Below are 14794 nucleotides of genomic sequence, written 5' to 3' on the forward strand. Positions count from 1 at the left end.
TGCTACTGTACATATAGTGTATTCTACTTACCTCCAGCTGGGGTGTTACCTATATAGTAATTTAGTATTTGTGCAACTAAAATTGAGAACCTTTATTTTTGTAACACTGTGTGGTTCTTTCATGTGTGTTCTTTCATGTGTGTAAGTGCTATGTGACTACAGTGGTATTGCATAATCTTTGCATGTCTCCTAGATAAGTCTTGACTGCTCATCCACAGCTACCTCTAGAGAGCCTGGCTTCCTAGACACTGACTACACCTCACTAATAGGGATACCTGGGCGTGATATAAAGTGATAATACCTTAGGTACTCACCACACACCAGGCCAGCTTCCTACATAGTGCACCCTACCTTAAGGCTGTAAGGCTTGCTATATGGGTGACTTACCTATGCCACAGGCAGTGTGAGGTTGGCATGGTACTCTGAGGGGAGTGCCATGTCGACTTAGTAATTTTCTCCCCACCAGCACACACAAGCTGTGAAGCAGTGTGCATGTGCTGAGTGAGGGGTCCCCAGGGTGGCAGCCCTTTGGAGACGTTCCCTGGCATCAAAGGTACAGTTCAGGGAAAGAAAACTGGTGCTGGGGCCTGGTTAGCAGTGGTGTGTGGGACTGGCACCCTGAGAGGGGTGCCATGTCGACTTTGACTTTCTCCCCACCAGCACACAAAAGTGGCAATGGCAGTGTGTAGGAAAGTACCATCTTGCCTGGCATGTTAGCCCCATTTTTCACTTATATGTATGTTTGTTTTTGCCTGTGTCACTGGGATCCTGTTAGCCAGGACCCCAGTGCTCATAAAGTGTGCCCTGTATGTGTTCCCTGTGTGGTGCCTAACTGAATCACTGAGGCTCTGCTAACCAGAACCTCAGTGTTTATGCTCTCTCTGCTTTTAAAAGTGTCACTGAATGCTAGTGACTAATTTTACCAATTCTGATTGGCACACTGGAACACCCTTATAATTCCCTAGTATATGGTACCTAGGTACCCAGGGTACTGGGGTTCCAGGAGATCCCTATGGGCTGCAGCATTTCTTTTGCCATCCATAGGGGGCTCAGACAATTCTTACACAGGACTGCCACTGCAGCCTGAGTGAATAACGTCCACGTTATTTCACAGCCATTTTACACTGCACTTAAGTAACATATAGGTCACCTATATGTCTAACCCTCACTTAGTGAAGGTTAGGTGCAAAGTTACTAAGTGTGAGGGTACCCTGGCACTAGCCAAGGTGCCCCCACATTGTTCAGGGCAATTTCCCCAGACTTTATGAGTGCAGGGACACCATTACACGCGTGAACTACATATAGGTCAATACCTATATGGAGCTTCACAATGGTAACTCCGAACATGGCCATGTAACATGTATAGGATCATGGAATTTCACCCCAATACCATTCTGCTATTGGGGGGGACAATCCCATGCATCCCCGGGGCTCCAGCATGGACCCCGGGTACTGCCAAACTAGCTCTTTCGGGTTTTCTCTGCAGCTACCGCTGCTGCCAACCCTCAGACAGGTTTCTGCCGCCCTGGGGCCTGGGCAGCCCAGTCCCAGGAAGGCAGAACAAAGGATTTCCTCTGAGAGAGGGTGTTACACCCTCTCCCTTTGGAAATAGGTGTTAAGGGCCTGAGAGGAGTAGCCTCTCCTGGCCTCTGGAAATGCTTTGAAGGGCACAGATGGTGCCCTCCTTGCATAAACCAGTCTACACCGGTTCAGGGATCCCCCAGCCCCTGCTCTGGCGCAAAACTGGACAAAGGAAAGGAGAGTGACCATTCCCCTGTCCATCACCACCCCAGGGGTGGTGTCCAGAGCTCCTCCAGTGTGTCCCAGACCTCTGCCACGCTGAATGCAGAGGTGTGAGGGCACAATGGAGACCTCTGAGTCAGCAGGTGACGTCAGAGACCCCTCCTGATAGGCTCTTTACCTGGTTAGGTAGCCAATCCTCCTCTGAAGGCTATTTAGGGTCTCTCCTGTGGGTTTCTCAGCAGATAACTAATGCAAGAGCTCACCAGAGTTCCTCTGCACTTTTCTCTTCGACTTCTACCAAGGATCAACCGTTAACTGCTCCAGGACGCCTGCAAAACCGCAACAAAGTAGCAAGAGGACTATCAGCAACATTGTGGCGCCTAATCCTGCCAGCTTTCTCGACTGTTTCCTGATGGTGCATGCTCTGAGGGCTGTCTGTCTTCACCCTGCACTGGAAGCCAAGAACAAATCTCCCGTGGGTGGACGGAATCTTCCCCCTGCCAACGCAGGCACCAAACTTCTGCATCACCGGTCCTCTGAGTCCCCTCTCATCTTGACGAGCGTGGTCCCTGGAACACAGGAGCTGGATCCAAGTGACCCCGACAGTACAGTGTCCATCTGTCCAAATTTGGTGGAGGTAAGTCCTTGCCTCCCATGCCAGACAGTAATCCTGTGTACTGCGTTAACTGCAGCTGCTAGGGCTTCTGTGCACTTTTGCAAGAATTCCTTTGTGCACAGCACAGCCCAGGTCTCCAGCACTCCGTCCTGCATTGCCCAACTCACTGAGTTGAACTCCGACTTCGTGGAACCCCCTTTGGTTGTGCTGAGACGACCGCCATGCTCGGATTTTCTGAACGCCTGTTCAGGTGCTTCTGCGGGCGCTGCCTCTTCTTCGGGGGCTCTCTCTGTTGCTGAGCGCCCCCTTTGTCTCCTCCTCCAAGGGGCGACATCCCGGTCCTTCCTGGGCCCTGGCAGCACCCAAAATCCTCAACTGTAACTCTTGCAGCTAGCAAGGCTTGTATGCAGTCTTTCTGCGTGGAAACACTCCTGCATCCTCCAGCACGCAGTGGGACATCTTCTGACCAAACAAGACTTTCCTGGCACCTTCCGTTGTTGCAGAATCTTCGGCTTCTTCCACCTGGAGGCAGCCCTTTTGCACCTTCATCCGGGGTGTAGTGAGCTCCTGCCCCACCGGGACACTTGCGTAACTCTTGGACTTGGTCCCCTTCCTTTGCAGGTCCTCAGGTCCAGGAGACCGTCTTCAGTGCTTTGTAGTCAGTTGTTGTCCTTGCAGAATCCCCTATCTCGACTTTACTGTCTTTCATTGGTAGTAGGGTAACTGTACTCCTACTTTTCATGGTCTTGGGGTGGGGCATCTTGGACACTCTTAGTGTTTTCTTACACTCCCTGCAACCCTCTGCACACTACACTAGGCCTGGGGTCCATTCGTGGTTCGCATTCCACTTTTGGAGTATATGGTTTGTGTTTTCCCTAGGCCTATTTTCTCCTATTGCATTCTATTGTGTTCTACAGTGTTTGCACTACTTTTCTAAGTGTTTTACTTACCTGATTTTGGTTTGTGTGTATATATTTTGTGTATATTACTTACCTCCTAAGGGAGTATATCCTCTGAGATACTTTTGGCATATTGTCACTAAAATAAAGTACCTTTATTTTTAGTAACTCTGAGTATTGTGTTTCTTATGATATAGTGCTATATGCTATAAGTGGTATAGTAGGAGCTTTGCATGTCTCCTAGTTCAGCCTAAGCTGCTCAGCTATAGCTACCTCTATCAGCCTAAGCTGCTAGAACACTACTAATCTACTAATAAGGGATAACTGGACCTGGCACAAGGTGTAAGTACCATCAGGTACCCACTATAAGCCAGGCCAGCCTCCTACACAGTGTGAATGTGCTTGGTGAGGGGTTCCCCAGAGTGGCATAATACATGCGGCCACAGGGCCCTTGGTTCCATGGGTACCTTTTACAGGGGACTTAACTGTGTGTCAGGGGCATGCCAACTGTGGGAACAACGGTACAGTTTTTGGGAAGAACAATGGTGCTGGGGCCTGGTTAGCAGGATCCCAGTACACTCTAAGTCAAGTTTGCATCAATATCAGGCAAAAATTGGGGGGTAACCATGCCAGTGAGGGCAGTTTCTTACATCTCACATCAGCAGCTCCTTGGGAGAGCACAGCTTGTGCCTCCTCCAGGACCTGTCGCAGCACTTGCTCAACAGTATCCCACAGGGTGTGGGAGTAACAGCTCAAAAGGCATGTGTGTTCACAGACCACAATTCCAGGCTGGCAGAAGAAAACATCTTCTTCACAAGTGTGTCCATACTCTTGGACTCCCTATCCAGGGGTGCGGAAGGGAACTTGACCCGGGAGGCGGAGGCTTGAATAACCAAGCTCTCAGGGGTGAGGTGCTGTGTAAGGAAAATTGGGTTGCCCAGGGCGATGGTGTTGAGCAATTGTCCTGTTTACAGTTGCCCGTGCTGTGTTTGGACCAGGTACCTAGTAGGCCATCCGTAAGAACTTCATTAATGGGAAGCAGGAGCTCAGAGGATGAAGCCCCACGTTGAAGCACCTCTGTCAGATGGTTAGTCCTGACTGCCACCAAAAGCAGCTCAAGGTCCAGGCCCTAGGGATGCTCTTCGCACCACCACGGAATATAAAGCTCCTTCTCTTTCTCAGCCACAGTAGGGAGAGAAAGCATGGCAGTATCTAGGGAGGTATCCAGTCCACTGGCTCCACCAAGGTTCGTACGACATTTCATGGGGTCTAGGAGCTGGTATTCTAAAGGGTCCTGCAACCCTACCACTCCTCACCGTACCCTAGCCAAGAAGAAACAGACTAAGGATCCGACATAGAAGGTATGGCTCCTGTGGGTGCTGGAATCGGCGTTGTACAACGCCCAGCCAATTCTGTGTAGAAGTCAGCAATGAAGATGGGGAAGGCACCGCCCGGGGGCACGTGAGGCGCCAGGCACGTCGGGACTTCCGTAGGGAATGGTTTAGATAGTACGCCCGACACCATTCCGGATCCACACATGAATCCATGGGTCACCCTCAGAGCCGAAGCCACCAGCGGTGAACCCAAATGGGCTCCTTCCAACTCCGTGGGGCCCAAAGGCACTCCAGAGGTGTTGGACTGTCCAAAAATGAGGCGCATGGCCTCATGAAACTCTTTTAGCTGGGGTCACTCTGGCTCAGGGAAACTCGGGACGCACGGAGTCATCCAGATGCTGGCTCTGCAGATAGAGGCCTAGAACGATGACGCTCCCGCTCCCTCGTCGGCTGATGGACAGGGTGAAGTCGAAGGACATTTCTTCTTGTGGCTAGACTTACCCGATCATCCCCAGGACCTGGAGAGACAACAATGAAGGAGGACTCTGCGCCTTCTTCCGGGACCCTCCTCTCAACCAGGACCTTGACTTACGCAGAGTCAAGCGCCAGGTCGCCATCAGCTTCAAGGACCATTCTCTTAAAGCCTTTGAATGCATGAACCGTTACTCAGAGAACGACTTCGGTTCGTGGTCACTCTCCAAACACAAAAGGCACACAAGGTGCGGATCTGTCACGGACATCGCCTGATGACAGGATCCGCAGGCTTGAACCTGGTCTTCATAGATGACATACTCGACGCACCAGGAGTTGTACAACTCAAACAAACTTTGACAAAAAATCTAAAAAGGCCAGTCAAAAAATAACTGATGGCTAGCTCTCTTCAGATCAGCGCTGGCTTGCATAGAAACAAAAGAACTGACATCAGCAAGCTGGGGAGGTGCCTATATAGCACCAGCGATGTCACATTTGGCGCTGACAACGATGACAGTGGACGCGGAGCCCATTATCGCCACCTAACGGCACAAAGGGGTACTGCCCAAGAAAAATCTCCGCACTCAGACTAATGCCTGGGAGAAATTCAAAAGGCAAGGAATCTGCATCTACAAGTCTGTATCAGATAATCAAATTCAATGGTGAATTCAAATTTGTTATAAATATTAAGGAAAAAGTAACTAAAGACCACCTTATGTGTTGCACAATACAGATCCACTTCTGCAATAAATATCATTATCATGAGCATGGTGGTCCCTGGTCAGTAAAGCAGGCCATGACTCATGAAATACTGTACTCGCCCATCACGGCCCTTGCATGTAATCCATTGAACCATCCCACATTAGAACCCCCCCAAGTGGTGACTTAGCTTACAAAGAACAAGTTACTTGCCTTCTGTAACAATATATCTGGCACAGACATATTCCAGTTGCAGATTCCTCACCTTAGGATTTCCCCCAGGCGTCAGACTGGATCCAGAGATTTTCCTTTGAGCGGTAGCCCTGCGTGCCATCAGGTGGCATCGGTTAACTTTGCGGGCATCGTGGTCACAGTGATGACGTTGCGGTTGCATATAGTCGCCACCCCGGGGCACTGACATCAGTTTCTTTTCACGACTTTCCACACCAGTAGCGCAGAGCCATGAAGAACACTGAGAATGGTGTGCCAAAACTAGAACCCTTAAAGGAAAGTTCCTGTCCCTAGAAATTAGTTCGCAGAGCGGGGAGGATGGGCATGTTGGTATGGAATCTGCAACTAGAATATGTCTCGACCAGATATATCGTTACCGAAGGTAAGTAACTTGTTCATCTGATGGAGATTTTTAGTTGCAGATTCCTTACCTTAGAATAGATACACAAGCAATGCCATCCCCAGTGGTGGGCTGCAAACTAAGATCACACCAAAAAGTCCTGCAGGACCGAACGGCCGAATTAGCTGTCTCTGCGGACCTGACTATCCAGGCAATAGTGTTTAGTTTATCTACGCAGGGATGCCCACGTTGCTGCCTGGCAGATATCCAGGATTGGAACTCAGAGGGTTGCTTTTTTTGCAAAAGCATAGCACATTTTGAGGCAAAGGACTACCCATCGCAAGATGGTCCTCTTCTGCACTGCCCTTACTTTCTTCGCATCCACATACTCCACAAAGAGTTGATCGTCCACCCAGAAATCTTTGGTATGATTTAGGTAGAACGCCAACCCGCTTTTTGGATCCAGGCGGTGGAGTCTCTCCTCCTCAGGAGAGGGATGAGGTGTGCGTAAAAAGTAGGCAAGGTGACTGATTGGCCTACATGAAAAGGTGTCACCACTTTAGGAAGAAAGGAAACCCTGTTACAAAGCACCACCTTTTCAGGATAGACAGCCAGAAATGGTTACTTCGAAGAGAGAGCCTGGAGCTCACTTACTCTGCAAGCAGAGGTGATGGCAATCAAGAAGGCAGTTTTAAGAGTCAAGAGCCACAGGGGACAGTTGTGGAGCGGCTCGAAAGGAGCACACTTGAGATATGTTAGGACCAGGTTCCAATCCCACTGGGGCATTATGAATAGGATAGGAGGTAACATATGGGTGAGTCCTTTAAGAAGCCTCCCAACAATGGGAGATTTGAACAGAGAAAGTTGGTCTGGCACCCTTAAAAAGGCAAAGATGGCAGACAAATAACCCTTGAGGGTGGCCACAGCAGAGCCCTGCTGGGTAAGAGAAAGAATGAAGAGAAGAACCTCCGAGAGAGTGTTGCAGAAAGGGGATCAACAGACTTGTTGATACACCATGTCACAAATTTGTTCCAATGTCAGGTGTATATTGTTTTGGTGGTGGGATGTCTTGCTGCCAAGATAACATCACAGAATTCAGGGGGAAGATCAAAAGCTGTCAACTGCTGCCACTCAATCTCTGCGCAAGGAGGTGCACACTGGACAGGTTTGGGTAAAGGACTGTCCTTTGCTGCTGCGACAGAAGATCCTCCCAAAGGGGCAGTCTGATCGGAGGATGGATGGCCATGCTCAAAAGCTCAGGATACCAGACTCTTCATACCCAGTCTGGAGCCACCAGGATTAGTTGGTCCCTGTCTAGCCTGATCTTCTTCAGAACTCTGGGAAGAACTGGTAATGGCAGGAAGGCGTAATGGAGGCCTGAGCTCCACTCATGACGAAAAGCACAGCCAAGCGAGGGCTGCCCTGGAAACTCCAACGCGCAAAACAGCTGACATTTGCGTGTGCTCTGCAGAGGCAAACAGATCTAACCAAGGCTCTCCCCATTGCTGAAAGAGACCTTTCGCTACCTCAGGATGGAGAAGCCACTCTTGATCAACTATGCATCGATGGCTGAGTTTGTCTGCTCTGGCATTCCAGCCATGCCCAGAGTCGTAGAGCCTTTCAACAGAGGGTCCACGACCCCACTCAGCCCTGCTTGTTGCAGTACCACATTACGGTGGAGTTGTTGGTGAATACCTGCACCAATTTCCCTTTGTGAGAGGGAAGGAATGGTTTCAATGCAAGTCAGACTGCCCAGAGCTCGAAAAGGTTGATGTGGAGCCCGGACTCCGCCAGAGACCAGAGGCTTCTGATCTCCAGCTCTCCGATGTGGCCGCCCCATCCCAAGAGTGACACATCTGTCACTACTGTGAGATCTTATTGAGGAAGCAAGAGAGATCTGCCACTGACCCAATCTGGATTCGTTAGGCCCCACTGCAGATCTTTCCGAGATCTGAACCTTGTCGGAGAGATTCCCCTGATGCTGCGCCCATCGGAAAACCAGGTCCCACTGCAAAGCCTGCATATACAATCTGGTATTTTGGACCAGCAGGATGCAGGAGGCCAAGAGGCCCAGCAGCCTCAGTCATTCTCACCGAAATCCAGGATCGAGGCTGAAACATCAGGATCACAGCCCGAATATCCTGGACTCGCTTTTCGGGAGGATAAGCCCAAAACTGCACTGTGTCCAAAACAGCTGTGATGAAAGGGAGCATCTGAGAGGGAGTCGGTGTGACTTTGGCACACTTATAGTGAACCCCAGCAAATGCAGGTGGTTTGTCGTAGTCTGGAGATGGGAGAAGACAGCCTGGGGCGAGTTCGCCTTCAACAGCCAATCGTCGAGGTAGGGGAAGACTGAAACCCTTAACCTGCACAGATGAGGTTCAACCACTACCATCACTTTCGATGACACCCGAGGGGCACTGGTAAGGCCGAAGGGGAACACAGTGAACTGACAGTGCTCGTGACCTACCACAAATCGCAAGTATCGGCTGTGGGCAGGCAGGACGGGAATGTGCAAATAGGCATCCTGCAAGTCCAACACTACCATCCAGACTCCAGGGTCCAGGGCAGACAGGACCTGAGCTAGAGTTAGCATTTTATACTTCTTCTTGAGACCTGAGATCTAGGATAGGGAGAAGGCCATTGTCCTTTTTGGGCACCAGAAAGTAGCGGGAATAACAAGCATGACCTACTTCTGGTGCAAGGACCCTCTGTATGGCACCCTTAGCCAAGAGAGCCTCGACCTCCTCGCGGAGAAGTGCCAAATGATCCTCTGACAGATGAGCCTATGATGGTGGCATGGTCAGAGGGGAAGTCTCGAAGGGGAGGGAGTAGCCCCTCTGGACAATTTGCAACACCCACCTGTCCGTGGTGACAGATTCCCAGTGGGGCAAGTGATGGCGAATCCTGCTGCCAACTGGTCCAAGATGTTCCAGGAAAGCTTGCAGGCAGTGGAGGGGTCAGGGTAGACTGGGTGGTCGGCTGGCTCCCCGATCCACAAGCACGTAGGATCCCACGTCCGCGCAGAGGCTGTGAAGCATGCGTGGATCGTGGCCGGTTGGAAACGAAGGCGGCGGGGTGCCCCTTCTGTAGCCACGAACGGGGAGAAAAGCGGACTGTGGGGGTGAGGAGCAGCTACGGGGCCAAGAGACTGAGCCATAGCCCGGGAGTCCTTGAAGTGCTCACACACTAAGTCTTCTTAGTCTCCGAAGAGATGGGTGCCATCAAAGGGCATGTCCATCAAAGACTGCTGGACATCCCTTGAAAAGCCAGACGCCCTCAACCTGGTATGGTGCCTCAAGGCTGCTGTCAATGCAACCAATCTATCTAGTGAGTCGGTCATATCCAGTCCACAATGAATCATGAACTGCTGCATCTTTTCCGTCAGTAACAGATTGGGAGAGAACCGGCCAGGCCTCCTCCAGGGCTTGAGGCAGCACCTGCGCGGCCATATCCCAGAGAGTATCAGCCCAAAAGGCATGGGTGTTACGGACCGCAGCACTAGACTGGTTCCCAAGGTTATCCATTCTTTTTGATTCACTATCCGGGGGAGCAGAAGGGAATGCGCCAGATGATTAAGAAGCCTGGATCACAAGGCTCTCAAGTGAAGGATGCTGGGTCAAGAATTTTAGGTCAGTCGTTCAGCGCAGGCCAATGGCGGGGGCAACCATCCTATTCACAGGAGCCCTTGTGCTGGGTTTGGACCAGTAGGACGTCCATAACAGCTTCATTAAAGGGAAGGAGGGGTTCTGTACTGGAAGCCCCAGGCTGAAGCACCTCAGTCAGGAGGTTAGTCCTGACCTCCACAAAAGTAAGCTTGAGGTCCAAACCCTCAGCAGCCCTTCTTACCACCTTAGCCACAGTAGGGGGAGAAAGCATGCCAGTGTCAGGAGAAGTTTCTAGTCTGCTAACGTCGCCCAAATCCTGAATCCAGTCAATGTCAGGGTCAAGCTGGTATTCTAAAGGGTCCAGTGATCCCTCTACCCTAGCCCCATATCCATACCCATAGAAAGAAGGGTCTGGATCTGCCCTGGGTCCAGGAGAGCCATGGAAAACGGAATTGGCGTTGAGTGATGCTGTTCCGGCTCCCAGTCGTCAGGGATAAGTTTAGGATCGACATCAATTGGGGCCCAACCGACATCGAGAGCGTTTATGTCTGCCCCAATCCCAGGTATGGTTCTGTTGGCACGGCCGGCATCAGGACGGATCCAAACACTGATCCGGAGGTGCTCCTCGGAGCCGGGGCTGAAGCTGCCAATGTGGAACCCGAGGGGGCCCTCGACGATTCTCCTGGGCCCGAAGAAGCCGAGGATGGATCTGTCTGCCCAAATATGATGCGCATGGCCTCATAGAACTCTTTCAGGTCGGCAGGGGTGGCACTGGTTTCCAGAAAGTCGGGGAGGCATGGAGTCGACCCAGACGCAGGCCCCCGAATGCGGGAGGTCCAAAGTGTCTACGTTCTACCCACCTTGTGTAGTCCGAGCAATGGGGTGAAGTTGAAGAACATGGATGTCGTTGACGAAGAGGGGTGATGATGACTCCGCGAGCAGTCTCGTGACCTTCCTCTCAAACGCGGCCGCAAGCGACGCACAGTCGAGTGCCTGGCCGCCATGAGCTTCAGAGACTGCTCCCTCAAAGCCTTTGGGTTCATGGCCCGATACTAGGAGTATGACTTCGAGTCATGGTTGCGCTCCAGACACCAAAGGTAGAGGAGATACGGATCCGTCACAGACATCATTCAGTGACAGGTGTCGCAGGGTTTAAAACCGGTCTTCCAGGACATCTCTCAACGCATCAAAAACTATTCGACAAAAGCTTTGCAGTTAGTCAAGAAATGACTAGGGGTAACTGTTCTCTGGATTTGTGCATAGGCAGGCACGGAAAGAAAAGAAGTGACGTCAGCGCGCCCGGGGTGTGCCTATATTCGAACGCGATGTCATCACGGTGACCACGATTCCAATGACGCCCCTTGAGTCGACAGACGCCACGTGACAGAGCGCATAGGGTACTGCTCGAAGATAAATCTTTGGATCGAGTCTGACACCTGGGGGAAATTCTAAGTTAAGGAATCTGCAACTAGAAGTCTCTATTAGATAAGAGAGATTAGCCAACTAGGGCATCTATTCCTAGTTGGTGAGTTTGTTACTGGACGAACACAAACTGTGTGCCGAGTTCAACTCACTAGATGTTTTTACATCCTTTAGGCTGTGACATGCAGCCAAGAAGGCATTACTCACATTCACAGTAACACCTTTGGAATATGGCCCTTTGATGCAGATGATTTCATCTGACACCAATAGAAGAGGGGGTTGTAAAATATGTTCGGCCACTGTTGAAAATGTTGTCCTCATTGCAAGACTACTATGCGAAATAGATCTAAGGGCAGCTAAAGAATAATTCTGGAAATATTTTTATAAACAGATCAGGTTAATTTCCATGAAGGCAAGACATACATTTCTGTATTTTTAAATTCATAATAAGAATGTGACAGACTCGTTTTATTGGACTGATCGCACTACTAGCGCTGAATGTCATCACCGCGATCTTTATGCTGCAGGCTTTGTACACTTTGCTCGGGAATGTCTTGCCATAGCTTTGTATTGGGGTAGAGTGAAAGAGATAACTGAAGTCATTATTGGATCTGCAAAGGAAATGTTTCTTTGATTGCACTTATGAGGTACGTGGCAGAACTCCAGTTCGGAGTCCGGAGGATTTCCGCTATGCTATAGTTGCTGGAAAATCTGAGTGGCAATCGCATCTGCTATTTTCTAAACGGGTCGTGGTACCCAAACTAATTATGGCACAGGTACAAACCAATATTATGGGCCACTCTAAAGTTAAACCTCTGCTGGTACTGAAATTATACTATTACTTCCATTTGAATAGGATACCCCATTTGGGTGATTGGCCCCATTAATATGATGATTACTGAGGTTATCCTGAGCATCTGTAACTCTGGCTATATTATATTTGCTTCAAATGTTATTTAATTGCTGTTTTTTGGTTACATGAACTTAAAGTTGAAAAAAGTTTCAATAAAGGTTTAAGAAAGCCTTACATTACGGTGAAAAAACTACATAGTGAAATACTAGAGTCTAGCACATGGCTTTGCTTCTTCGAAATAAGGCCCAGTTTTGAAAAAAATCCAAACTTCCCATAAACTATTACTATTTTGGTTATGGCATTTTTTTGGCTTGTAAATTGAAATATTTTACCATTTGTATATTTGTTTGATGTATACTTGTTTCTGTATTTTGTGTAAACATTTTTAAGTGTTGAGAAATTGTTTAGGCAGGGTCCCTGGTTCCATTGGTTACGAAGTAAAGGACCCCACAGATGTTGGAAGGTTAAGAACCGCTGCTTTACATTGTCACTGGGGAAAACACTTTTAATGTATTGTTCACAGAACAATCTGTGTTTCAGTAATAATGCTATACTGCCTTAGTGACTCATTGATGGGCATTCATTTTAATTGTTCAATTCAGTAATATACGTGCCATCAGTGAAAGAAGCTTTCAGCCCTCATGGTGGTGGGGGACCAAACGTATTTACTTTGGTGATACATGTGTTTAACAAATGTTGTATGGCAGAGTTGTGGGGATAATAAATTCGGGAGAGTGTTCTTCGTCATTCAAGCTTTCACTGTGACCCAAATGGCACTAAAAGAAATGCTTCAGTGCAACTACAAAGGACAGCTTTGGTTAGAATAGTCAGCTTATCAGGTAGTGGGCGAGAATGCGACTGTTTCTTTTAGTTGAAAACTAAAAAAGCTTAATTGGCGTTGGTCATCCAAGAGAGCCCTTTTCCCGTGTAGATACAAGACAACGAGGAATAAAATTGCATTAGATAAGATGGAAAAAGCCTGCTGTCTTTTATGAAGTACGCTATGTCTTAACATACTCGCCGTTTTTGAAAAGCAGATGAATCCTTTGTCAGTCCATGTCTTCCGAGTACTGGTCCAGGGGGAAAAGAATATAAATGCTTCCAGCAAACGGGAGAGCGTGCCCCCCACATCATCAATTTTTCATAACCGAACACCAAACGTTCTTTAAAAAAACATAAAAACAGACAGGACAATACCTTTTCTTTGCAGATAAGGCCGTGTTGACTTGAGAACAGAAAGAAACATTGACAGGAGTTCGACTAGGTCTCCAGTCACATGGCAGGCCGTAGCTTCATGATACATCATGTGCAATGTGTTGAAGGACTGAAATGAAATGAAAACAACGACATTTTTCTTTCTTCAAGAAAAACGGCAAATATGTTTCTAGATAAACACCAGAAAAAATGGCTACAGAAAAAAGAAAAGCTTACATTTAAACCGAGTTCAGTTTTTTGTGGATGCCAGGGTGTAACCCAATTTACATCACCTACAATTACACACTGGCACATAGCTCCAGACACTGTTCTCTCCCTACACAGTAGTCTAGGGCAAAGGTGTACAACACTGGTGTACCAGGGCTGAATAATAGCAGATTTAAAAGGTAACTATTGACTATGTAAATGATTCTTACTTTGATCAATTCTAAGCACATTTATTTCAAGAGGAATTCTAGCACGGTTCCAGTCCTCGGGGACTACGTGTATCGTTTTTACCTTGACTTCCCACCAAATAGACCTAATTACTGAAACATCTATCATTATTTCGGCTGCATTTCTGAGACATATTACCAACTGGACCACAGCATCTAGAATTTGACATTTAAGATAAATGAACAAAGCGCATGACAATTATGAGTAATGCATCTTAGTATTTAAAAAAAACTAATCATAATATATTAAAATGATAAATTGACCTGCATGATCACTCCATAACTCTTAGTTTATACGCCTTTTGCTATTTTCAAATGTTCAGTATTCCATCCACTATTTGCGGGACCAGACACTGCTTCTACAGCTGTTTAAAACTTAGACCTAGCGCAGCTTAGGGTTGAAAGCTCAAGAGGACAGTGTAAGCAGAATATGTTTAGCAGGTATGGATACCTAGCAGTTCTCTCTCTCAGCCATTGGCCTAGTAAATGTCATGAAACAGTGTCCGTTTATACCAGATGGATGTTGGGGCCCATGAATAGTGTAATAGTGGGTGACGAATGATGTTAATGCTACTTTAACTGTAGCCTTAACAGCCGCTCTGCTGGCATCAAGACCCTAAGAGTATGAAAAGTTGATCTGACTAACACTGATTCCTGGTATAGTCAAGGTAAAAGCACAATGTACGTTTTACATACGCGTGGGACCTCCTCAGGTATGAGTACGAGGGAAGCTGGATGATATCCACATTCAAGTGGAACTACAATGGCACTTTCCAAAGAAAAGTGATGCATTGTGAAGGGCACTGAGGTGAAAATGGTCTTGGGTTCGATTTCATGCTTGGTCAATGTATGAACACCAATCAGAGAGAAAAATCTTCCCAGAAAGTAGTCCTAAATTACAGGATGCCACTGACTAGAAAGGGCTTTGT

At 48.4% G+C, this 14794-nt stretch overlaps 1 protein-coding gene across 2 annotated transcripts in view; it reads right to left on the reverse strand.

The window, feature by feature from the left end:
* The window catches only part of USP34 (ubiquitin specific peptidase 34), a 1940069-nt gene that overhangs the window by 341819 nt on the left and 1583456 nt on the right, over positions 1-14794 (reverse strand). For both annotated transcript variants that reach the window (XM_069234398.1, XM_069234397.1), the window contains one exon: positions 13414-13540. In XM_069234398.1, coding sequence (XP_069090499.1) covers positions 13414-13540 — 127 coding nt within the window. The remainder of the gene's footprint in view (positions 1-13413; positions 13541-14794) is intronic.

The sequence above is a fragment of the Pleurodeles waltl genome, chromosome 5 (assembly GCF_031143425.1).
Source record: "Pleurodeles waltl isolate 20211129_DDA chromosome 5, aPleWal1.hap1.20221129, whole genome shotgun sequence".
Taxonomy (NCBI): Eukaryota; Metazoa; Chordata; class Amphibia; order Caudata; family Salamandridae; genus Pleurodeles; species Pleurodeles waltl.